This window comes from Zosterops lateralis, assembly GCF_965231275.1.
Source record: "Zosterops lateralis genome assembly, chromosome: 1".
Classification (NCBI taxonomy): domain Eukaryota; kingdom Metazoa; phylum Chordata; class Aves; order Passeriformes; family Zosteropidae; genus Zosterops; species Zosterops lateralis.
The window spans coordinates 33,449,145-33,475,156 of NC_139762.1; the positions used below are offsets into that span (position 1 = coordinate 33,449,145).

General features: G+C 40.2%; 1 protein-coding gene across 2 annotated transcripts in view; it reads right to left on the reverse strand.

Annotated features, from left to right (window-relative positions):
• The window catches only part of IGF2BP3 (insulin like growth factor 2 mRNA binding protein 3), a 112,188-nt gene that overhangs the window by 63,295 nt on the left and 22,881 nt on the right, over positions 1-26,012 (reverse strand). For both annotated transcript variants that reach the window (XM_083867591.1, XM_083867592.1), the window contains exon 3: positions 22,893-22,941. In XM_083867591.1, the coding sequence (XP_083723717.1) occupies positions 22,893-22,941 (49 nt within the window). The remainder of the gene's footprint in view (positions 1-22,892; positions 22,942-26,012) is intronic.

Consider the following 26,012-nt stretch of genomic DNA (forward strand, 5'->3'; position numbering starts at 1 on the left):
AATTCTGGAAAACAGAATATAAACTCCTTTCTGCACTCCAGTGGCATGGGGGCACTGCAAGAGCTGTGCTTAGGCCATCTACAAGCAATTAAATCTTTGGTCAGATCTCCAAATCTTCACCAGCTGTGTCAGAAAGCTAGCACAGCCGTATGTAAACAGACAGAGCAACTATGAAGCACTGCATTGCCTGAAAACATGGCAATAAACAAAATAAGATTTTAATAGGACAAAGGTATATGCAAGACAAGCAGCATTCTACCTAAGACTATAGAAGGGTTTCTGTACTCATCAGTTTTATTCTTCAAAGTTATGTGTATGCCTGTCCCACCAAAAATCCTTACAACTTAATGTGTGGCCCACAGCATCCTCAACAGGTTTACAAGGAACAGAAATACTAATTAACAGGTACTAATAAACAGCCCATGGTACACTCTGCTCATTCTGAATACAAAGATGAAAATTAGCTGCCACACACTCTGCAGAGTTCTAGTGGAAGAAGCCATTCAGCTGTTACAGGACCAAAGAAAAAACTGGAAGAAAAACAATGTGTCTGTGTACTTGTGTTTTCTAATTACATAGAAAAATAGTCACAACTACGCTAACTTCAACATTCGTTTTCACTAGTTTGAGAACCTACCTTAAGTTCTGTTCAAGAAAAGTTAACAGAACTTTCAAGAGTATCTTCCTTTCCAACTCTCACAGATAATGAAGCACTTAAGTGCTGTGTGCTGACCAGCATAATCCACAGAACACAGATACTGCAACAGCAGGGACATGTGAGAGCTACATCCAGTGTTATCCATACAGAGTTCAGGGAAGAAGACGATGTCCAACCGCAAACGGGTCTGAAGACAGGAGCAGATGGCACAAGATGTGGTCAGACACTGCTCTGAAGGGTTAACAGAATGACCATGCTGCTTTAACAGCTTCGTATGGCCTTGGCTGCCGTGACAGATGCACAAACTGTGCTGTTCTTAGGACAGTAAACAGGGACAGCACAAGACCACTGTGTAAAATTCCTGTTGGCAGCAAAGCAAGAAAACAAGTACAACTTGGGACTGGGGAGCGGGGAGGGAAACAGTGGAGAGAGATTTGCATCTCTTTTTGGCTGCATTAGTAAATAAGGTGTTGAGAAACAAATCCCACTAATTTTCCATAGGAGCAGATGTTTGCTTTACACTACCTCACTTTCAACACTTGCTCATAGAGAATGCATCACACAAAACATGCTGCTAAAAAAATAAAGGAAAACAGGATAAAACAAAAGACAGTTCCAAGTTACTGTGTCGGCATAAGCAAAGTAAGACATGGACCTAATCCCAATATTGCAGCTTCTCTCCTAAATATACATACTCCTGTGCTACTACTCAGGTGATCTGTGTAAACCACAGTGACATTTTCACAAACTAGCCCAGCATGAGTGTTTTGTGAGCATCCACACTATGGAAATTTAGAGAGCTCAACTTTAAAGATTTGTTCTAAGGATGTTCTATTGCTGAAAAATTACCCAGCTAAACCCTACAGCCCAGGAGTGAAGGCTGCAGGTGATCTGCCCTCCAAGCCCAAGCAATCACTAACTAGGTTGCTGTATGTTCACCTCAAAACTTTGATCTCAGGTATGGCACGTGGCTACCTTCATCCTTCCCCCACTCATGCAAAGCACAAATTGTGTCACCCCAGGCTACCTTGAACCTCAGTTCCAACCAAAGGCTGCCTGCACCAGCAGCCCTCCAGCTCTCTGACCCTCTGGGACTGCCACACCCAGACAGTTTTGCACATGAGATCCAAACTGGTCAGTCAGGGCAGCACTCTGTTGGGAAGGGGAGCAGGGAGAGCAGGTGAGACTCAGGGAAGAGAAGCAGCAGCAAAGTGGAAAAAGATCAGGAAAGTAATAAAAAAATAATAAAAAAGAAAATAGGTAGATAATTGCATAAATCTCAAGGCATCAAGGTTATGCTCAGGGTTGTTTATCACTTTGCCTCAAACTATTAAGTAAGTGAAATTCTTCATTCTGAATTAATTTAAATTAATTAAAATGAAAGCAAATACTGTTTTAAAAACACTGTCTTAATACAAAATGCAACAACCTTTCACTGACATCTGTTAAAACTGTGTCACATCAAGTGTCCACCAAGTCAATAGCTTGCTTATAAATTGTAGGTCAGTGTTTCTAATCTAACAGCAGTAATACACTACAATGTTATTCAAGGCAAGTGCTTTATTTTAAAACTTCAGTTAATAATTCTAACTCTTTGTTGGAAGTGTTCTGAAAGTCTAGTTGTCTTTTTTCTTTCATATGAGCAGAGGGTCTGACAGAAGGATCATCCAAAATCATGTATATCTTTTAGATAATGGAAAAGAACTATGGATTTCAAGACCTGATTATACACACATGAAGAGGCAAGGCTGAGAAAAGCAGACTGGTTTAGAACCTCCCACGAGTCACTGAATTTGGAGTTCCCGTTACTTTAAGCCCAGCCTATCTTTAGAATTAAGTTCTGCTAATTGGAAGATGTAAAGGCAACAATATTACTAAGAGACATTGCTCAAATGCAGAACACACCTCTATCCCTGCAACTCCATGCATAGACAAGTTTTTGTAGTAAAATGGACAGGAAATTACACTTCTCTGAAATTTAAATACATTAATTTTTTTATTGATGTAACTTAGTTCTTCTATTTATGCACATTTTAGGAGGCATGCATACTGTTTTTAAGTGCAATACTTTCAGTCAAGTGCTAAATAAAACACAGTGATTTATATAATGAATCATAAAAAGAAGCCTCATTCTGAAGAGCTAGTATATAAGATATAGAGCTTTAAGTCTTCTAAAGCTTAACGACTGCTTATTTTTTCTTCTAAAGATTACTACCTGTGCCCAAGAAGAGGAATTTTCTTGCATATAATGGAATTGGCCAGCCAAGAATCATTGAGGTGACACACTTAAAGTTAGAATTATACTGGGGTTTAACCATAACTTCAATACAGTAAGAGGATAAGATCTGGTAGCGTAACAAGTAACAAAATTTACCCTCATTTTAACATGACTTTCATTGTAGCCCTTCTTTAAAGTTCTACCTTTAGTTAGCTTTCCTGGCAACATCATTTCCCAGTTTGTTGCCGCTGTGTTAAAGGCAAAACCAAAACCAGCAAGGTAAGCAATCTCAGTTATACTGCAGAGAACTCCTAGGATTCCACTGAAAGTAACTCCCAAAATATCTTAAAAAAACCCAACAAACCACACACAAAAATAGCTCTCACACAAACAACCAAGTTTCATTTTTACTATACTTCTTTTAAACCATTAATGAGTCATCACTTAAATCACTAGCAATGTTTATAAAGAATTAGTCACACAGTAAACTAGAATTCATAAAACGAAACAGTATACATTCCATATACCATATTTTTTTCTTTTTTAAACTAATTAGAGACACAGGAATTTACTGATTTGCAGGAGGGGGTGTTGATTTTTTTTAAGACTAGCATTTTGAAGTGCATTTACCACAGAAGTTGTGTTTCACCTCATGGCAAAAGCTCACTGTCTCCTACTTACTTAGCCTACACAAAATTTTCCTCTTTACCAGAAGGGTTTTCCACCAAAAATGAGACCAAGAAAGATCGTGGTGCAGCTGAACAACACAAAATGCAATTAGTGGTAACGTTTTTGTAGGTTGTGTCATTTCATATTCTTTCCGTGCCTTCATGGGGCAGCAAAGGCTCCATTAGAACACACTCCAAGCAAAAACTGACTCCTGCAATCACTGCCCACTTTGATTAGCCTTAATCTTAGTGGAAGCCCAGCAATTTTCACTGATTGCTTGTTTGAGGGCCCGGCGATTTGCGCAATGTTTATTTTGGGCCGTCACTGAGGGAGGGGTGCAGCCAAACGGGCAGCCTCCCAATCCGGATCACACAAAATCCAGCCGTCCGTCGCACTCTAGGAACATCTCAGCCTCCGCCAAACCAGGGAGCCCGCCCGTGCTGGGGAGGGCTGTGCTCGGCAGGACCCACCCAGAGGACTCCTGCAAGATGGAAACTGCATCTTCACGCCCTGCCAAGCCCCACCAGCCTGAAGCAGAGCCCAGAGAAAGCAGGAGAGGGTGGAGTGGGCCAAGTTTGTATCCAAGTATCACAGGTTACGAAGTGAGGAGCACAAATATCCCCCAAGTACTGTGAGAAGCCGCTATGAAGAACTGAACAGCACAAAGTGGATTCATCATGAACAAGAGGGAACAGTGCCCAACACACTTCAGGAATATTTTTTAAAAAGCTCTTTTCCCCTCCTAAACATAACTAGAATATCCAAACAACAAATACCTTTACTTATGGTGGACTTCCATCTACACACAGACTCAGATGTCACTAAATCAGTGAAATATGCAGGACACACATTACAGAGCCAATGCCCTGCTCAGTCAAACGCCTCTGATGATCCCAAAACAGACTTTAACATGGAGCACACCACTTCCAGTACAAGTGGTATGCATCATGGTACCTGCATCCAACAGTGCTGCTGTGGGTTGTGTGTTTTGGGTAATAGCACGTGTTCCATGTTCTCACATTACTTAGTAATCAGTTTGATGAAGTAGCTATTAGAAATAAGAAACTTAACATTTTGATATATTCCAAAGTTACTGTATAAATCTTATGTCACAAAAAAACAGAAAGGAAGAAGCTATGCCTTTTAGTTTCTTACATTTCTCTCTAATCTTTTTTCTTGCTTCCTGGAGTAAAGAACTTCTCACTGATAGATTGTGAAAGGCTGGGCTGATTAATAAATTTGACAGATACACAACAGAGGAGACAACAGTTACAATAGCATGGGACTGTAGGAAAGAGCAAAGACCATGTTAATGACCCCCTTATGACTGCAGCTGGAGTCAAGCAGCAGGATTTCCTTAGACAGCATTGTTACATCTGGATCGTTCTCCAAGGGAAATGAAAAGCAGCGCTTCTGCAAGATATTCTGCCAGATATGCCAAAGCTACAAAAGCATGCAAGAGGCAATAGTGATGTGAATTGAAATGCTAGTAAAAATAAAGGAGAGATTAATTCACCCTAGCACAATAGTTACCTCTGTTTCAGGTGACCATCATACCTTGGCAAGGAAAAAACACAGGAACCAACCAACAATGATCACTAGAAATTAGTTACAATCAGATGATGGGCAGTTGAGCAACACAAGCAGTGGGGTGAAAAAAAGTTTCATGAACTCAACAAGGTAAGGGAGACCTTAAAAAATGTGAGCAAGCAAAGTGTTATTCAGACATTTTTGAACAGAAGGTCAGCCTGCAGAACTACAAACTAATACCTCTAGAACTTGGTTCTAGAACTTGTTGGTTCCAGAATCCACAATCAGTTCTGTAAGAAACATTTGCTGTACTGACAATGTTTATTTTATAAATGTCTTGGCCAAATTCAACTAGTATTTTTCTAAAACCGTAGCAGAGTATGACTTGATAGCAATGGATAGAGAATTAGAAGGTCTAAGCTTACTTATGGTCATTTCCCTCTACCAATATGGCATTTGGTAGATTTTTGCATTCATAATGACCATGATGACCATGATGGAAACTGAATATTCTATAGGTTATGTACCTTTATACACAAGATAGCCACAACATAAAGTCTTGCTTTAGGATCCTGTGTACATCTGATACACATGCTGACATTTATCAAAGGTGCAAAGATTCCTTTTATGGGTTACCACAGAATATGAAGGCTTTATATTAAGAATACCTCCTTGACCTAACACAACATAAAACTTCCTGGCAGTTCTGGTTATACAGATCTTTTTTCTTTTTTAAATTTAAAAAATTAATTTTCATTTTCCTTAAAATTAAATAGGATGTTTTAGAGAGAATTCATAGAAAGCATTCATAAAGTTGCAAGTCATTAAATAATCCATTTGTTCTAAAGTAATGCTTGCCACATCACCCACCAGATATTTCTTATGCCTACAAACAACTATGGTGTCTCTATACTTTTAAGTAATTACCTCACTAGAACTAGAAAAAACAAAGGGATCTGAAAACATACTTATTTTGGTGAAACAAATACTCACAATTATATAATTCCAACTACTTATTTCTCATACTCCACAAAAAGAAAAGGTTTAAGATTTCCCACCCCTTTGCTCTGCACATCTTCAAGCACTGTTGAAATGCTAACTGTCTCTGTATCCTCCAAATTTTGGCTATCAAATTATTTGGAAAGAATGACATCTTCAGCACCAGGACTACACAAAAAATTGGAAAAAAATCCACACGGAGATTTAAAACTCTTTAGTTCAAGCTCATAAAAGACCTTCTCCATACCAATGTAATCAAGCACTGCTCCCTGGCAAGGAGGATAAGACACCCTCTGTCCTCACCCCTGTCCTGATCTTTGAGGGAAGCAAAAGGCCCAAGAAATCTGCATGTCCGACAAATCCCAGGAGGCCCTCTAGCACCTGGGGAATACAGAATAAGGATGTTACCATGTAGCTGCTGTGGTTAGAGCATGGAGGATGAGGAGGTGGGAGTCAAGAAAATAAAAAGCATCTTCCTCCAACAGTTAGTTGAAATGAAATAAAAAGGGAATGGCAGAACACTCTTATTTGCCAAAAAGGACAGGACCCTTGGCTCACAGGCTAGGAGTTTCCTTTTGGGGCAGTAAGTCTCCAGGTATGAAGCCTCACTCAATAATTTGCAAGCCTAGAAAGCCATCAGGTAAACTGCCTGCTGAAAAAACACACCCCAGTGAGCACCACGACAGCTCACAGCACCTACACTTATCTGCTAACACCAACATCAGAAAGGTCACCAAGCAGGTAAGATAATGGAAACTTATTATTTAGCTCATTTTTTGCTCAACTCAGAGAAAAAAACAAATTGGTGAAAAGCAAATACTTAGCAAGGAGAAAGACAGAGACCTCAAATGAGAGAATAATTCATGGACAACCATGTTTGTAGGGTTTTTTTTCAGGTAAGGTTATGAAAATGCTTATTAGCACGTTTAACAAACAGAGAAAGGATTGAGTTTGGGGTTGTTGTTGGATTATTTAGGGTTTATTTTTTAACTTTTCTTCTTTGCAGAAAAAGAATGGGATTCAGCTGATGGTAAAATTTTCCTCTGCTGATTTATAGAAATACCCCTGCACTGTTAATCTGGCATCAGAGTAACAGTCTGCGAAAATCTATTTAAAAGCATTTTTAAAAGTTTAAGTAAGTGTGCATGAGATGTTAGAACTCAGCTAGAGACTTTAATTTTCAATCTTTTTATAATCTACATTTTTCTTTTGCCAAGCTTAAGATGTCAAAAAGAAAAGCAGAACTAATATTCAGTATCTATAATTAACTTCTTAGACACAAATTGAATGTGATGATATCAATATCCTGAAAACTAGTATTCAAATGATCCCTCACTTGATTATAAATTTACCACTGCCTGAATGAGAGAAAACTCTTGTGAGAGGAAGTGCCTACCTTTATCTGCTCTAATTAGATGACAAAAGATAAACACTCTCGAGAAATATTTCTTTTTCCACATTTTCAAAAAAACCCAACTTCAAACTCTTAACTTTTACAAGTAAAAAGTTTTTGCCATGACCTAAAGAAAGTGACAGTGAACTAAGCCAACACGCTGCAGAAGTCTGGGATTTCTAGGGGCTTTCCCTCACACACAGATCTCTCTGGCAGAAAAGGTCAGCAATGCCTGCTCTTATGCTTTAGACAGTAGCTTTATCATCATTCATTGAAAATTTCCCATTGAGACTGAAGGCAACTTTTTCTCTTACTTGCAGAATGGAAATTTCTTCTGTCCCAAATCCGATCACATGAACTTGGTTAGATATGAGAAGGCAGGAGAGATCATGTTTTCTACCACATACAGAGTAGAAAATAGTTGAAGTTCTGCTGGAAAGGTTTTGATCGTTTCTGGTTGTACTTCCTTCCACTAAACTAGAAATCTAAAGAGAAAAACTGCCAAATGCCACTGCACCATGAAGATTTTTCACTGCACTAGTTACAGGGCAGCCTACAACCTGTTTACTCCTCAAAGATGATTTTTTTTTTTTTTTTGAGTCACTACAGAAAACAGTATATTACTTTACTTCCACTCCGCCTTTCCACACAACCTGTAACACCTGCTTCTCTGAAAGGGGCAAATTCTGCTGCAGGTCAGAAGCTCAGTGATCATCTCACTTCTGTATTTGATCTAGTGGTGTTCATGTTTATTAAAAATATTTTTAAAGGCCTTAAAATATGTGGACAACACTGCAGAGTTCCATACCTGTGATGATACTAGCAGGGTAGTGCATGTAGGCACACTTCCTGGTGCCAAGCACTGCAAGGGATGGGCTTAAGGAGCAGCAGTAGGGATCTCCAACAGACGCTCCTGTGTTCTACCACCAACAACCTGCTGACCCTCAGCCAAGCACAAGCACCTCCTGCCTTGCAGAATCCTGGGGTCAGCTCCAAGCAGCTTTGCATCAGCAGTCTGGCATGGCCATGAACAGATTTTCAAGTTTGCCACCACCCCAGCACAGGAAAGGTCATAAAACCAAACAGACCTGATGAGTTCACTCCTTAATCTCAAGGTCAGAAGGTCTCCCCTGCATTTGTGAAGCTCCCATCAGCTACTAAAGCAGCCAATCTCGCTGCATCAAAAATGCAAGCAAAAGACAGCATTGTACATTCTTTGCCAACAAAAAGACATCTTACCAGTTACATGTGGGAGGCAATGCTTTTAATCCCACAAAACTCAGAAGACACTACCACGCAGAAGAACTGGGAGCAATGCAGAGCAGTCAATGTAATCCAAGGATACTGGAGCCTACAGCCCTAACACCCCTCACACATCACAGCCTCAATGACCCATTCCTTGCCTCACCTCTGTGAGACTGCATTACTTCACTGTCTAAATAGAGGAGAAATTAACAGCCACTCCACAATGGAAGCATGTACAATGGAACACAAGGGTGGCCACAAAACACGTTGGTTATGGCAAATTAGTTGGAACTGTTGACATGCATAAGCTCAGTAAATCAAGTATTCCTGCTGCAAGAGCAAGATAAGTTGTTCCTCTCTTTGCTTTGTAGACAGTAACTTTCCAAAAGAATGGAGGAGATGATTGCCTGCAGACTTTAAACAGGAAGACACAAAGGCCAGTTGCAAGCACATCAGTGCCTCATGCATCCCAGGAAAGCTGCAAGACCAGTCTTTGACAAGCTGAAACAAAGTATTGCATAGCTTATATCTATTTTGGAAACAAACCCACACTTCCATGTTGAAGCAGGTTAAGATATTTCATTAGTCAGGTGAGGACACAGCTTTGAGAGTTCTCCTATTTGTTTTACAAAGGCAAAAGTTTCTTTTAGAACATATGGCCACACAAAATAACCACCAACATGTGCATTTCTGTAGGCTCCAGAGGCACCACTAGACATTGACTTAGACTAGAAGCTGTCATGTAGTGAAGTAGTGGAAATCATGGGCACTTGCTTCTAACATTTGTTAGGAACACCTGATTTTTTTTCTTCCTCTCAGCTGCTGAACTGGCAAAAGTTTATGTTCTCTTCTGATATATTTCATAGTCCTTCCACCCTCCTCCTAGATCCCACAATGAATTTCACAGCCAGTGAGCTCAGATATCTGAAGGCTGGTCTTGTGTGCACACTACATATCTAAAAAGGCATAGCTAAAAAGGTCATACCTTTTATACAGCCATCTGCATATGCTAAAGGTGTTCAGAGTCCATCACAATTCACAGGAGATTGTGCAGTTGGGAGAGTCCCAGTCACTGATCTAATCATGAATCCTCTCTGCACATTCCCACTTCAGTCCCAGAACACAAAGCCATGTTTTAAATTACTTCCCATCACAGTTTCTTCTACTACATGTTTGAAAAAAATGGGATGTCACCCGGAACAGATTACCTCCTGGGTATGAAACCCAAACTTGCTGATGGATTACACACATGCTGTACTGAACATTACTGAATTACTGATAATTACTGAACATTAGCAACAGGCTGAAATGAAATGGCAACAAGTAAATCTATAAGGTTGCAGTCACTAAAGTACTTAAATTGTCCCAGCTTGTGACAGCAACCTAAAACAGCAACCATTAGGGCTGCAATAGGCAATACCCACAAATCATAAAGTTAGGGATAATGAGCTGATCCCATGCTGCCTGTGAGAATGCTGCAGGTCCACATGGGTTCTGTACCCTAAAAAAAGAAACAAAAGAAAATAATTCCTGTAGTTGGGATGCAATCCACATCATTTCACTGTAAGCTTGCATGGATCATTCCTGTAAATTCCTATAGATTTGGACAGAAAAACAGAAATACTAGAAAACAACATGCTAAGAGAAGGAAACAAGTGCTGAGAAGGTAGGATGTAAGATTTGCAGAGACCAGAACTTTGCTGAATCTCCACAACCACATTAACACTCGCTAATGGGCAGCAGATTGATAACCACAACCAAAAGGGCAGTAGCTACTATGTGCAGTCCTGAAGGCTACAGGTTTAATTATAAATCCAGTGCAACACCTTCTTAGAAGCCACTACCTCATCATTATAACCCCTCCGATTCAAAATACACAGTTGAGGTTGGCCTCCTAGCTGCTGCTCACACTGGGTAACAATGAGTTCAGTAAAGGAACTCTGTGAGCAAATAAGTGAAATTGTTGCATGAACAGGTATCTACTACTCACATAACAACAGCCTGATTTTATTACTAAGAGCAACAAAAAAAAAAAACCCAGTACCCAATAAAAGGTGTTGATTTGGATTCATTTCTTACACATGCATTCAATTCCCTATTAGGTTTTATAACAAAGCAGCTGTTTGCAAGGATAGTTTTAATCTGTCTTCCCTCTGCAAGTTAATGGTGGGCTACAGTTTTCAGAGTGATTTCCTGTTTGCATTATATTCTAAAAATCCTGCTCATTTGCTTCACTGAAAAGCATGTGCTTGGAAGTGGTTTTGATGGCTTTTAGTCACATCCCCCCTTTTTGATTGCCACAACACTCAATGTCTGAAAATAAGGAAGCTATTTCAAGTTACATTCCCTTCCCTCCCTGCCCACATGTATTTGGCTACCAGTTTGGGACATAGGATCAGAGGGAGCTTCAGGCTTTAGAATAACACAAAATTAACAGACCTTCACTTCTCTTCCCCCTGCTCAGCAGATTTGGCTCTGTTGGCGTTCACCTACTTCTTAGAGACCTCTTACCTATAAATTCATGTCCCCGTTGCAGGTTTTGAAGGCCTCAGCCCAGCTGCCAATGCCCAAATCCCAGGAGCATGCAGCTCCTGGAGTGAGCACTAGGGATGCAATGGCATTGTGCAGCTGCAGATTGTGTTGGTATCTCTTGCCTTCCCATAAGACTCTGACACTTCCCCATGCTTGATACAACAGCTTCACTGCCTGCCTCAGTTGTATGTCTCCCTTTTTCTGCAGGAGATTCTGCAGCTGAGCTCATTTTCTTCCTTTATTCCCCTCATCCAAGAAACAACTCAGGATTTTTCTGTAGCACTGGATGAAAGCAAGTAGGAGCAGCAACAACGGGTACAGATGGGGCCTCAGTGTTGAATGGTCAAGTGAAAGGCTACGACCAAAACAGTGACTGGGGGGAGCACAGGGGCAATCCAGCAGTGTACTCGTACAAGTAGCAATGAGGTAAGTTTTTGTCAGAAGCAGCCCCACAGAAGACTTGTTCATTGGAGAGAGAGCCCAAGAGCCAGTTTCTACTTGGCTAGCAAGAGACAAAAATCCCATGTGCCTAAGCACAACTGTGAGCAGAGATGTGCTGACTAGCATTGCATTATAGCATCTACAGGAACTAGCCAGGCCCTTGAAAATAATCACAGTTTGTTCCCCTCCCTCCACAAGAGAGTCAGTTGCATAAAGTTAGGTCAACATGTGGTACACATATGATTCAAATGTAACATTTCCTGGCAACCAGCAGCATGCCCAGATGAGGATACTGCACTACTGATCATGTCAATTTTTGCCATAGCCATCATAAAAAAGAAAAGTCTGCTAATCTCTTGAGATACAAGAAGCAACTCCTATTCCACTTACCAGATTTCCACTGGTTTTACTTCAGGTTTTTTTGGTTGGTTGGTGGGTAGGGTTGTTGTTACTCAAAGGAGCAAAGCCTAATACATACACAGAGAGGTGTCTGACAGCAACTACCTTCAGAAAGTGAAAATCTAAAATGAATAATGCCAGATATAGTTAGTCAATTCCAAATCAATAAAAACTTCCAAGAATGGACAAAGATAATCAAAGAATGGGAAACAGCTACCAAAAAGAGGTTCTACCTCTTCAGCATGAAAAAGAAAGGGCTGAGGAATAAAAGTCATTAAAACAATAAGGAAAATAGAGAGGGAGAATAGGTTAACAGAGCTATTTCTATTCACTCTTCCTTCCAATGCAGGAGCTGGGAGATAGGTGGAAGTTCAAAGCATGTGAAATGGGACAGTTCTTTCTTCAGCATGCCCTAAGACCATGCCACTTCACTGCAGTGTATTGTGGATGTCAGGAGTTTGCATGGTTCAGTAACACGCTTACCAGAAACTCTGAATTAATTTCTCAAATACAAACTCACTGGTTTTAGGTCAGTAGGTTTCTGGGCTGCAAAATGCAAAAAGCCAGTAGAGTGCTCTGGTGAACTGTCATTGTATCCCTGCCCTTATTCCTGCACCCCTCCCAAGGCACAGCAAAGGTGGGTTACATGACTGTACACTAACCTCTCTTCTGACCCAGTGATGCTGATTTCATGTTCTTAATGCACAAACTGAGTAGAGGGGATTAAAAATAATCGAGGCCACTTGAAGTTAACATTTTTCTACTCCTTTGGCTCCTGCAAACAAGAGCTCAAAGTTTCTTGTACTATTGCCTGAGGAACAACTCTTCTATACACTTCCTTCAATTCTTTTTCAATTTATACAATAGATAAATCTGAAGCAACATTCCCTGCTAGTGGCCTCTTCTTTCAAGGCAGGTAACTGAAATTAGTTCAGAACTTCCATAAGAGCAGGACAGGAGTAACTATTTTCTTAATCACACCAATTTTACAACATCTGAAGGACATTTTTGTTTATAAAAGCACGTAGCTTTACCAGCAGCTCCATACATGCCAACAGAAAAGCTATAGATGGCTTATCTCTTCAGGATTTTTTGGGCTGCACTCTGAGCATCTAAAATCAGCACTTCAGTAGAAGACCCAACACCAGTAGGAACTACTGGTTCCTTATTTGACAGACAGAAACCTAAGTGAGTAAGATTTGGATATCTGGCAGCATGAATAGTTAATTAGGAGACAGTAAATTTTCATGAGAAAGGCGAAGAAAAATTATGTCAACAGCTTTGACAGGGATAAATACATTTTTCTTCTTTAAAAAGTATATTACTTTGTGGACCAAAAGCATAATTTGAGATTTTTGCTATGAGGTTGCAAGCTTCAGAACCAGTAATTTTCATCACATAGTCCCTCAGCAGTTTGGGGTTTGTGCTATTGGAGTACCAGTGGTAAACAAGCTCATGCCACTACATGTGAACTGAAGCTCTTCCCAGAAGTGTGGTGGTGCTGCTTACTTGATTTCCAGGCTGTCCCACCTAAGGGTAGTTTAAAAAATGGCTTAATTTATCATTGTATTTAAGGAAATTTATCCAGCAGTGGCATACAACATCTAAGTTCTATCTGCAGAGAAGCAATACCATTCCCAGGCAGGTTTCCCTGCTATACACAGGTGACAGACTTGCAGAAGTTCCACATCCAGCCTAAGTTCCAGGAACGATGCTATACTGAATAACATTTGGTCTGAGATGATGATACTCTACCTGGACACTTTCTACTTGAAAGGCAGAAACAAGTGTCTGTGGTCTGCCAGCAAAGAAGGTCAACAACCTGTATTAACAGGAACACAGGCAATGGATGGAGGAAAGTTAATGAATACTGAGTAAAAGGGGATAATTAATCACACCCAAATACTTCATCCAGTTTTGAGACCTCCAGTACAAGACACCCGTTGAGAACCTGGAATGAATTCAGTGAACGGCCACCAAGATGACTGGGGACTAGAAGACTTCTGCAGTGAGGAACAGCTAAGGAAAATGGGCATGCTGAGCCCCAAAAATGGGCAGGTTTGGGTGGAGCATAGCAGCGGCCTGCCCCAGAGGTCACTGAGAAGATAGACCCAAACTCTTCACAGAGATGAAGGGTGGGAGAACAGGAGACACAAGGCTTAAGTTGACACAACTTAAGATGTCCTCACCAGGTATAAGAAAAAACCTCGCACCAATAGAATAATTAATCCTTAGAACTCATCACCCAGAAAGGTAGCATGAACTGCATTTCTAGAGATCTCCTAGATGGGACAAAACCTTAAGCAATGTGGCTTGAATACAATACAGACTGCTGATTTGAGCAGAAAGTTGGGCTATAGACCTCCTGAGACCCCTTCCAACCTGAATGGTTTTGTAATTCTCAGAACAAACATGCCACAATGTTGCATAAAGTGGTTGCATCATGATTAAAGTGACTTCTTAAGTAGAAATTATAGCTAAAGAGTACAACACCTTGACAACTGAGTCCTTGAACAAAGGTTTTCACCAACACCTTTCTAGAACTGCAAATAAAACGTAAGGATTGGTGGCTGGTTTCCCAAAAAGTTTTGAATCAAGAAAATTTTGTATGTTTATTAAGATTTCTCAAGTTTTGGAGTCACTGTTAGTGACAGGATAAACAAGTAACTATTATTCTAGGCTTGTGAGCAACACATTGTTTTAACAGTGCCAAGCAACTCTGTGGTGACAATGCCGAAATTCTTGCACACTAACAGCTGTTTTAGGTATTAGAACATTCCTGAAAAGCTAAGAGATTACAGATTGTGATTTCCTTCATCATAGAAGACTAAAATCCAGTAATGAAAACAGACTTTTTCTCATCTCAGTCACAGGACAATGGAGCAAATTTGGATGGGGGAGAGTTTTCGATCAAACAGTTGCACTGAAACATTTCTTCCTTTTTCTATACCCTTCACTTGGCTATTTCTACTGCTGAATTCTGAAAGGGAAGTAAGACACAGGACTATAAATGCAGCCTCAAAAGACAAATATTATGCACATAGTAGCTGGAATGGCCACATTTAACACTTAACACCAGTTTGCTGTGTTTTGACCATTAGAGCCCGTCACAGCAAAAAGCAGCTTACACTCTAACACAGATATGTAGGCAACTCACTGAATTACAAAGCTGTGTGGCTCAGACAAGGCAACAGATGAAAAGTCTCAGGTCCAAGTGGAAGCTTTCCTCCACTCCTTGTCCCCTCCACAGCAGCTCACAAACCTTGCCCCAAAGTCACTGCAACTTACTACTCAGCTTAAGATCGTGGTCAAAAAGCTGAGACCTCACAGCACAGTTTAAAACTTGCTCAGCCAAATTTCCTTCCTCTGGCACACAAGTCCTGTGGCTGCCTGAACATCCACCCAACACCACATTTCCTGCAGCACAGCCTGAAATCTTCTACTTCCTCTTATTTTGGTTTAATTACCTGGGCCACCTGGAGTAAGAAGAGCAACTTTCACACCTCTGAACTAGGTCAGTGAACCAGCCCTGATCCTGTGAGTCTTTTGGTTTCTCTAAAACAGGGATTTAACACTATGTCTATTTCCTCTGGTTGGAAGACCACCCTCTGTATCTTCTAGCTCCTCAGTGCAACAGAGCCCTGACCTCATCTCTAATTTCCCCCCTCATTACAGTACAAGTTTCCTAGAGAAACCTTTGTGTTAACTAATGCAATGACTTTTCTAAGCCTACAACTATAATAGAAGAACAACAAAATACCTTCATTAGAGACTTCTAGGATTTTAAGTCTTACAGAGGGGCAGATGCTTGATAAAAGTATCACTATCAAGTGTTTTTAGTATGACTCTGATTTAAATGAAAAAATGCTGTAGCCCAAATCTCAAAGAAAATTAAACTTTCTTCATTGGATTTTCCCCTTTGCTTATAACAATTGTATGACAATTATCAGCAGCACTGTAACCAACACATTTGTATGAATAAATCAATCTAAGTGAGAAACATGCTTATTGCATATTTATCCAAGGACCTCCACTCCCACATTGTATTTTAAACACCTGCAAGTGGTGTTGATTACCTCTCATATACTTGTAAATATCACCCTCTATAATTAAGCCAGTCAATTAAAATCCCAACATAAGCCAGTATGTCATCTGAAGTGGAAAACTGGGTGGCCTGCCATGGTTACTTTTATATATCAGATTGCCTCACCTGCAGGTAAGCCCAGGCAGATAATGGGAAGTATGTGCAGAGCAGAAAAAACAGTTAATTCAGAGTGTGTGTCCCAGGTCAGATAACAAAGGAGTGATGATCACTCTCTCTTTTCTTTTTGTCAGAAGAGGAGCAAAGGCAGCCCCCCATGCTCCCCTTGGTATAGATCCAAGCCCAGGAGGAAGCAGTGCCTTTCTGAGGTTGTGCATTGCCCCAGAAGCTACTCTGCCCTCTATCCTGTAGTTAAGAATCAAGTGAAGCATGTGATCAAGATTCAAATTTTGTTTGACGTACATAAGTCTTGATAAATCTCTCTAGTTTCTCATTATAACAAAATTAATCAGGGGAAGGGAATCTCTCTTCCAAAAGCTTTTAACATTGTCCCCTACAGCAAACTCATAAGGCAAACACTGACAACAGCACAACAGCAGGTGAGAAGCTGACCTTGGGATCCCTGTCAGGTAACAGTCATTACCAGCCTACTGCCAAGATAAAAGGCTCGGTTTCACAGGGTTTGCAGGGACTACACCATCTAGTGTTGTATCAGGTTTCTGTTCACTAAATTTGAAGATGGCACAAAGCTGAAATGGGGTGGCAATATACCTGGGGACAAGAGCTCAAAGCAATCCTAAACTACAGCAATTACTCTGGAGAAATCTCATGGGACATTCCCAGGTAAGAGACTTCACAACAATCAATAGCCTAGAAATAAGAGTCTTGAGAAGAGATTGAAAGAACTTAAACTCCCTCCTTAACCCTCTCAAAGCATCATAGGTCTTCCAATATGTAAAAGTCTGCTGCAGAGAGCAGAATAACCTGTTCTCCGTTCACCTGCTGAGTAGGACAAGTAGTAATTGACAAGAAATACAGCTTAGTGCCTGATGTAGCACACTGTTTTCTGTTCCCTTCTCAAAGATCCCTACCAGAGATTCCCAGACCTAGCAGCAGCAGCAGCAGATTTGTGCATGGTTAGCTTTCTGCTTGCATTTTTACAACTAAACATTATTTTTATAGTACTACATTAAGTTAGGATCCTTGGAGGAAGCTTGAGGTGAGACCATATTTCAATATATTTTATACATCTGTTGAGTCACCTTACTTCTAGAATTCTTTTCGTTGTGCTTACAGCTCATTCCTGCATCTCCTCTTTATGCCTTGTTTTTATGAGAAATATCTACTTTATATAATTGTAACTTATTGCTATAGTTTCATTGGATTTCTTTTCCTAAAACCCACAAGATCCCCACTTGTCCTCTTCATATCCTTGGTATTCTAAAATGGGCTGCATCTTAAGCAGGTACCATTCATCAATGTAAGTTTTTACACTGCATCTCTGAAGAGCAATCAATCCACCCCACAGAGCTTAGCTGCTTTATTCAAACCAGCAATACAAGCTACTACAGATCCTCAGGACAGTTACTCAGTGCACTACAAGACTTACAAACATTTGCTCAGTGAGAATCAGTCTCTATTCTTTTAATGATACTGAAAGTTGTCTTACAAAATATGCAGATAGGTTTAAGTGATCTCCGCCTTCCTCGCACTGTCAGAAATCTCAGGGTAGAACCCTCACTTTCTAGCTCTAGAAATCATTTTCCATTACTACTTCTGCTTGGGGAATCTGAAACATTGGATCTCTCAACATAGCTATGAGACTTCATTTTTCATTTCCATGAAAAAGTGAGGAAAAGCAAACCCTGTTTAGTAACATTCTTTTGCCTTCAGAAAAGCCAAATTAGACCTTCCTGCCCACACATTTCTGTCCCCGAAAGCAACCTGCATGTCTCACAGCAAAGCTAGGAATACACATTCACAGCATTTTTCTTGCTTTCTTTGCTCACTCAACAGGTTCACACTTAACAGGCTCGGCTTTTAGTCTACCTTTTTTGTTACCAAGTTCATCAACACTGTTTATCTGCTCCATCCAAACCGATAAGGAAATAAGCCTACAGAAGATAAGTGGGAACTCTTCAACAGCTACCTTCCTGCTGAGCCAGCAAGTGCCATTTCTGGCACCATCTGTGTCCTGAAAGTCTGTTCTCTAGTGTTTTATTCACTATACATGAAAAAAATATTTGCAAAGAAAATCTCTTGAAGCATCTTCTACACCCGTAGATGCTAATTTTAAAATGTTTTAAAAGAAAAAGAAATAAAAGGAGTTGGCATTGCACAGTTCCTTCTCAGAATTCTACTCAAATCTCCATTGTGTTACACCAGAAACAAACTAAGTACTTCAGTTTTAAATCGCCATACCTAGATCTCCTTCCAGAGGGCCTATATTTTTGTCTTGCAAATACACCTCCAGTGCTGAATACACACAAGCTAAGAGGGTACTTGCCATCACAAATTAGGAGCTAAATCAGTGTGCTACAAGACTGCAGTTCAGGAAAGAGTAAGAAGAGATCTATTTACTTTCCTGCAGTGACCACAGAGCCAGAGTACTTGTTTCCAATGAGTAAGAGATGAGACTGGTATATGTGGAGAATGGGAAACAAGGGTGTTCCAAATCCTTCGCTAGTCGTGATTCTTAGCATCAGTCTAGGCTTTGTATTTCAAGAGTGAGGACAGACAAGGGGAAGAGCACTAACACTACATACCTACACTACTACCACCCACATACTACCACTAAAAACGATGCACTGAGAGTTTGCTTCACAAAACAGACTTTGTAACAAGATAAACTGATTTATTTGAATGATAAAATCTGATCATGCATGAATTCTCCAAATTACAAATTATGGATGCAATAACCTCTATAGGCAAATTATGTGTAAGCAGCAGAAAAGGAAGATCATCCATGAGAAGTCATGATGTTCTATGGAGCTAGTCACTGATCCAGAATCCTTAGACAATCCAGTGAGGGTAGACATAAGATACAAGTGAACTCATGGATGAGTAGAAAACATGATCCTGGCTAATCCTCTACCAGTCCAGACTCCAGCTGCAGTCTGAGGCAACTTCTAAATTTTCTTAGTTCATACAGAGATGCTGTCTTCCCTCCACCTCCAGTTTCTCCTAGCTGGGCAAGGAGCACAAGAGTACCCAACCCACACATACAGAAACCTTCAGAACTTTGCCAAAAATCTTGTGAAGTTCAAATTAATTACCAGACACGTTTTGTACAAACTTAACCTTGAATGCCTTGGAATAAATTAGAATTTTATCTTTTACAGCTGCACTTTTCAAGTGAGCTCTTCAGGATAGCAACCTTATGGTTTTGTTTCAAAGTAGTAACTCAGCAGATTACAGCAGTTCATTATCTGCCTTTTTCTCCACCACTTAGCTCTGAATATGGTCTAAAAGGGTTATCTTACCTTTTTTGCTTATGCCATGATGGTCTGATAAGTGCACAGTGAGGTCTAACATAGCACAGAGGAAACAAGTACAAGCCAAATTGCTATGACTGATTTTAAGAGCCAGTATTTTAATCAATATCAACCTACATGAAGGAGAACACTAGTTAGAATATTTTTGTCAAAAGGGGCAACCAGGAAAGCAAATAGTTAATCTGAATTTCTGTACTTGGTTCCCAAAAAATCTTGCCTGTTACTCTGTGGCCATTTATACACACTGTTTCCCAATCCATATGGAGTAACTGTGGGCCAAGTGTCTCACCATGAGTCTTAAGGACACCTCAGTTATGTCCAAGGGAAAGTCAAAATTTCCTTATCGCAAAAGTTCAATGTTTTCTCTCTTCTGTTCTATGAAAGGCACTAGATTTTCCTAAATAGACATGCATATCTCTTAGAAAAATAAGAGAGTACACCAGTGAACAATTTCTAGGTTTTCACCAGAAACAGATTTACTCCAGTATTCCACAAATCTCAAAAGCCAGCTTCTACATGAACGGAGAATAAAGGACCTGTATCAACAGTGGGCACCTTCCTCAGGTGATGGATCTCAAAACATTTGCAATTCAAATTAACCTTCAATATTGCCTGAATTTTTTTCTGTTTTTGGAAACCAGGAGGCAAAACTCATCTGAAGTGCTCAGAAATAGAAGTTATGACCATACCTTGCTGCAGATGAGCTGTATTTGAGAACATTATAGATGCCTTCCTTACAAGAGGGCCCTGTGGGTGTTTTGTTGTAAGCCAAAGGCCATCTCTGTGCACAGAGAAGCTCTCTAGGTCCCAGTCCCACATGACCCAAGGCATACAGGTACCACTGTGTGACAGCCTGGCAGCAAGAACAGCTGTGAAGCACTGAACTAGAGGCAAGCACACTGACTTCTAGGGGCACCCCCACTGGCTTTATAAAGAGCTTGTTTTTATAAAGAAAAAAAATTAAGACAGTTTCTACAGTTTTTGCAAAGAATGACACTAACCTTCTCAATAGTAGCTATACTGGGGAAAAACAGTTCACGAGAACAATAATCTGCTGTTCTTTTCACTTTTCCTGTGTCACAGTAAAAGGAAAGGTGTTGCAGAGTACAAAGTGTGTTTTGTATTTCAGTATGGAACATGCATGAGGGCTGGTAGACTAACTAACCTAGAGACCTCTTTCATCAGTTGGTTTGGTCTGGTTTTAAGGATTTCACGCCTATTAGAAGTTAGTCTTGATTCAAGCAATTAACAAAGGGGTGATGAGGCAAGCAAATTGGCACAGAGGGACTATAAGACACAATCTAAGTAAAATCACTCCACCTGCTACACGTGCACACTCACATACCATCCACTCAGAAAATATTCTGCAAGAACATTGCTTCAATATAAATACTTCTCTGAACATATACATTTCTACTCTCCTCACTAAGAAAGACTTGTTTTAAGGGGGCATCATCAAAAACCTTCTTGCAGAGTTCAAACGAAATTTTTTCAAGGATTTTAACACCAAAAAAAAGATATCAGACCCCAAGGTAAACTGATTTAAGACAATTCCCTGATGAATTTAATCACCAGTTGCTGTACTTTATCAGCACTGTTTTAAGGACATACAAAGCTTACCTGCTGAAGTGCAGAGGTGCCAGACCACCAGCACTTACAAAGAACAACTTTAGGAAGTTAGTGGAAAAACTGTACTTGGTAGGTGACTCTGATGTTGCAAGAGAATGCAAAAAAAATATTGTAGAAATTTTGGGGTCGATAAATTCTGTGCTCAAAGGGTCAGGTCTGTAAAAGTAACTTGCGGACATGTAGGCAAGTCTGAGATTATTTTAATAAAGAAAATTTTAACTCTTCCTTGGGAACTTTAGGAAGACAAAATATTTTCAAAAAGATGGCAAGAGAAAACATCTGTCTGAGATCAGATGTCACCATAGAAATTACAACAATGGAGAAGGATCATTTAAAAGTCAGAAAGCAGATGAGAAACAGGCCAGATACCTGTAATAAACAAGCAATATTAGCTACATGTGTAAGGAGTCATGAGCAGGTAAAAGCATTTCTAAGTACTCTGCTCAACAGTACTTCTTTTAAACATCTGTTTATTCACATCCCTAAGTTGCGTTCTTCTGCTCTGATACTATTCTTACACAAAATCCTCAAAGAAATTTTGTACCAAAAAATAAGTTAATCTTCAAATTAGTAGTCTCAACCATTTGTATTACTATGATTCCCAGAAGCTTGATATAAAAAAGCAGTTATGAAATTGAAATAAGAGATATCAAGTGGATACTGTTGAGATGAGGGGTATCCAAGGCTTGGGAAGCACAGAGGAAAAGCTCACATGGGCAGCAGGCACCAGAAAGGCAGGCTGGAGCAATGAGAGGTGGTGTGATACCTCAAAGGGGCCCTGTCGTTAACAGCCTTGATTCAACAGACCAATGCCTCCATTTTCCTTCAAAGCTGGGAGGCAATCAGGCAGTGCAAACAAAGAAGTAGCTGCAGATGGGAAGTCAGATGAAGGGGGCAGACCAAACCTGCTGGAGAACAATGCTACTGGAACTTTATCCCCAAATCCACCACCCTCTAAATTCCCTCAGGCAAGAGGATGACTTACCACTAATGAAGAAATATTTTAAACATATACAAGGCAGAAAAACAGTAAAGAAAGCAGATCTATCTATTCTCACAGTTGGCCATCTACTGCAAAAATTAGAACACTATTTGTGGAGTAAACAGCAAGTATGTGTTATACTGGTGAGAGCCAATAACCAGAATACTGTGAATGAACAATTTGCCATAATGCCATCAATTGAGAGGAACAAGGAGAACAAAGAAGAGCCCCCAAAAAAACCCTCACCCACACCAAAAAAAGAACCAGAACTAATTTTCCGCTTCTGTAAAAGTTTCTGACCAAGTATTTAAATAAGAACTTTTATTAAGTTTGCTGAACTCATACACCAAACAGCAGCAATGTCCGAAATGGATGAGCTTTCAGTCAAAGAGAGTGACTGCATCAGGAAGTCAGCATTCACCAAGGAATCCATTTCAACATTTTTTATGGTTAACTTGGAAAACAGAAATGAAGGCAGTTATCTGAATTGCTTAGAAGGCTCTATTGTTCCCTCTTCCAAAGGATTTTTCCCCAGAACAGAATGGGTGGTGTGTGCGAAGCAAGTGAAAGGTGGGGGAAGGGGAAAAGTCCTGTGGATAAAGAGAGAAACAGAAACATAGTTTTCAAGCAAAGATATAATTTTTTTAAAGTAACTTCCTACCTCCCACTGCAAGTGAGGCGGGATATTCCTGATCTGAAGCTTCCGACTCCTGCAGATAAATTAAAGAAAATAGTTTTTAAAAAAAACCCAGAGAAAACATTATTGCAAGATAGACTATACATAGCAGTGTCACACATTTAAGCATCTGTCATACTAAAAGGGGCAAAACCAAATACAGAATTCAAAAAAACCAACAGATCGCCGAGGGGGGAATGTCAGGTCAAAACCATTTCAAGTCCAAAGAACTGTTACAGAAATACTCGTTACACATTTGACAGCTGTTACATTTCATGAAGCCTCCACTTTTCTTGAAGAGTATTTCTATTTTAGCTTTAAGGCCTTCAGTATTTAATTCTCTGTTATAAATGGGTGCGATAATCCCATGTATTTGTACTACGTTCTTCTTCACATATTTTAAGAATTTTTTTTGTTATTTTGTTGTTTTTTTTTTTTAATCCACCAAGATCATACATTCTTTCAAGGTAAGGAATATAAATTTGAATAAATACATTTGTTTTAATATTAAACTTTTCATTAATCTAACAATGGACTGTTTTCTAATATTTATATGACTAACATTCTTCATTCCTTATTGGGAAGAGAGGGTAAGAATCAGTAAATTTATTGTATTTTCACCCCAAATTTACATCAGTTTTCACTTATCTAGTAAACAAAACATTTACTTTGAAGTGCTACTGCAAAGCCTGGCAGTGTGCTGGCTGCCTTCACAGCCAAGTCCTTTGTCTCCTCCCTTCCCCCAAAGTGAGAGAACAAATAAATGCCAGAGATGCCACAAACCCCTTGGGATTTACAGGAATGTGTAGATTAACACAGTTTCGGCTAGGCTCAGGTATGTTGAGCTAGTAGGGTCAGCCTGACCATCCTGGGGGGCTCTGGGGAAGGGAGAGGAGAGAGAGAGAGAGCAGTCGAGGCTTGGAAGGTCTCAACTGCATTTTGGTACACCAGACCAGCTAAAGTAAATGTCTTGTGTTCAAACACTTAGTTCTACCTCACATTTTAATTCCTCAATAATGGCCTCTCTCAGAAAAAAAAAAAATGCTTAACATTTTAAGGACTTTTTATAACAGTTCAATTTTTACAAGCCAGTGAAGTCTTGAAGCAAAACAAGTTTTAGAGATGTTCCTGTCTAGCAATAAAATCAAAAGCGTTCCTTTTCGCCCCCAAATCCTTTTAAAATACACGCCTTTCCCTAACACCACCACCTACCCAGGCCTGCATTGAGTGTTTTACATCTTGAAATGCTCTTTCCAACAAGCTTTGTTCAAGGCAGGAGCACAGGTTACAGCACAAACCCACCTTGCCCCAAGTGCTCCTCATGTGGAGGTGTCACCCCCAACACTACAGTAACCACGAGATCAAGCAACAAACATGATTTGGCCAGAAAATAGGAACAGGTCTTGGTTTTGTAGCATTTCTCAGCTGTTTCCACTCCCTCTCAAGCAAGTAGGAGCAGATTTCAGCATTTGATCATATAAATAGGCAGGGAAGGGAGAACGAAAACCCAAAACCACACAACCTAGTTAAGGTTTCGTTTTCAATAAAACAGGGAAAGTCAGAAGCTGCTTCACTGTAATAGGGAGGGCAGAAAATTTCCTTGAAGGCTGCAAAGTTTTCCTTAGACCGTCATCTCAGCAAGTGATACTGCTGCAAAACAGACACCCTAAAATAGTGATATACTGCTCTGAGACATCAAAATAATCTCACACAGCAACCTGAAACTTGGAAGCTGGGTCCTAAAGTAGAACATAAAAGAGGATGCTCATTCATTATTAAAAATACTGGGAATTTTTCATACGGCAAAACCCCAAACCACAAAATTGGCAGCCAATACACTATTCAATGAGCTTCAAATTGTATTGTGCCATTACTCTCTCACACTTGTAGACTCAAATTAAAATTCATGATTTTCATAGCAAGGAGGGCCATTCACAGAAGGATCCCTGCACACCAGCCCTGCCACCATACCAACATCACCCCAGCCCCACGTCCAATTTTGGCCACCAGTGCTCACACTGAACAGGGTATCTCCACTGGTGAGAAGGAGGGCAGGGGGGAGTTGGGGAGAAATCCTTTCCAGAAACACTTATACAAGTTTCACAAAACTACACCTCACGTTTCATTTCAGAAGGAAAACCTACACCACCTTCTCTACTGCTCAACACCCAAAAGATGGACCCCCAAAAAAACCAATCTGTGCTTTTAATCATCTAATCCTGAGGACTAGCACAAAGTTTGGAGTCAGGTTTTTTCCTTCCCCTTGTGACTTCAAGGGACTGAAAAAGTTTGATACAATTTAAAACTTTAGCCAGCCAACATTTGTAGCACAGAAATGGCTTAAACCTCCTGAAAAGGAGAAGGAAAGAAGATCAGCAAGGAAGAAATGCCACCTTAAAATTACTACTTCCCCTCCCTGCCAGATTCATAAACAGCAAAAGAAAAAGGCAAGCTAAGTACAAAACAGGTATGGTCCTGTTGTGCACCTCAATTTATGGCAATAGTGAGACACCTATTGTACAAAACTGAAAGGTCACTTCAAAAGTACAAGAATAGCTATAAACACATCATTTAATATGGAACTATTGGTACCTTCATCAGCTTCTTGGCTGCAAGTAATTTTAACTTGTCACCTAGTGCATCAGTTTGAAATCTGCTGTTTACTGATGCATGAGAAAAAAAAAATATTTTTTGCATTATTTCTGTATACCAATTATCCATAAGGGAAAATTATAATTGAATAAAGCTTTGCATGGCCAAGAGAGGAATCACACAGAGCCAGCATAAGAGATCACGCGCACATTTGAGATTTTGCCCTTTCATTCCCTATTCGCCCCTGTCTAAGAAGTCCTAATAATATTCTTCAAGAATGCCTGGAAGTACACCAAGCTCGTACCCCTCTCCCCCTCTACACGCAGCAAGGATAGCTAGAAATGACCCAGCTGGTTTAGTGTCGGCAGGGGCAGAAGGAGCAGCAAGCACAGAAGGAGCAGCAAGCAGACCGGGAGCGGCCGTGCCCCACGTGCTGCCGAGCCCGCGGCTCCTGCCGGGATGGGATCGCTCCTGCCGGGATCGCTCCTCCCGCGCGGCTCCCGGGCTGCAACA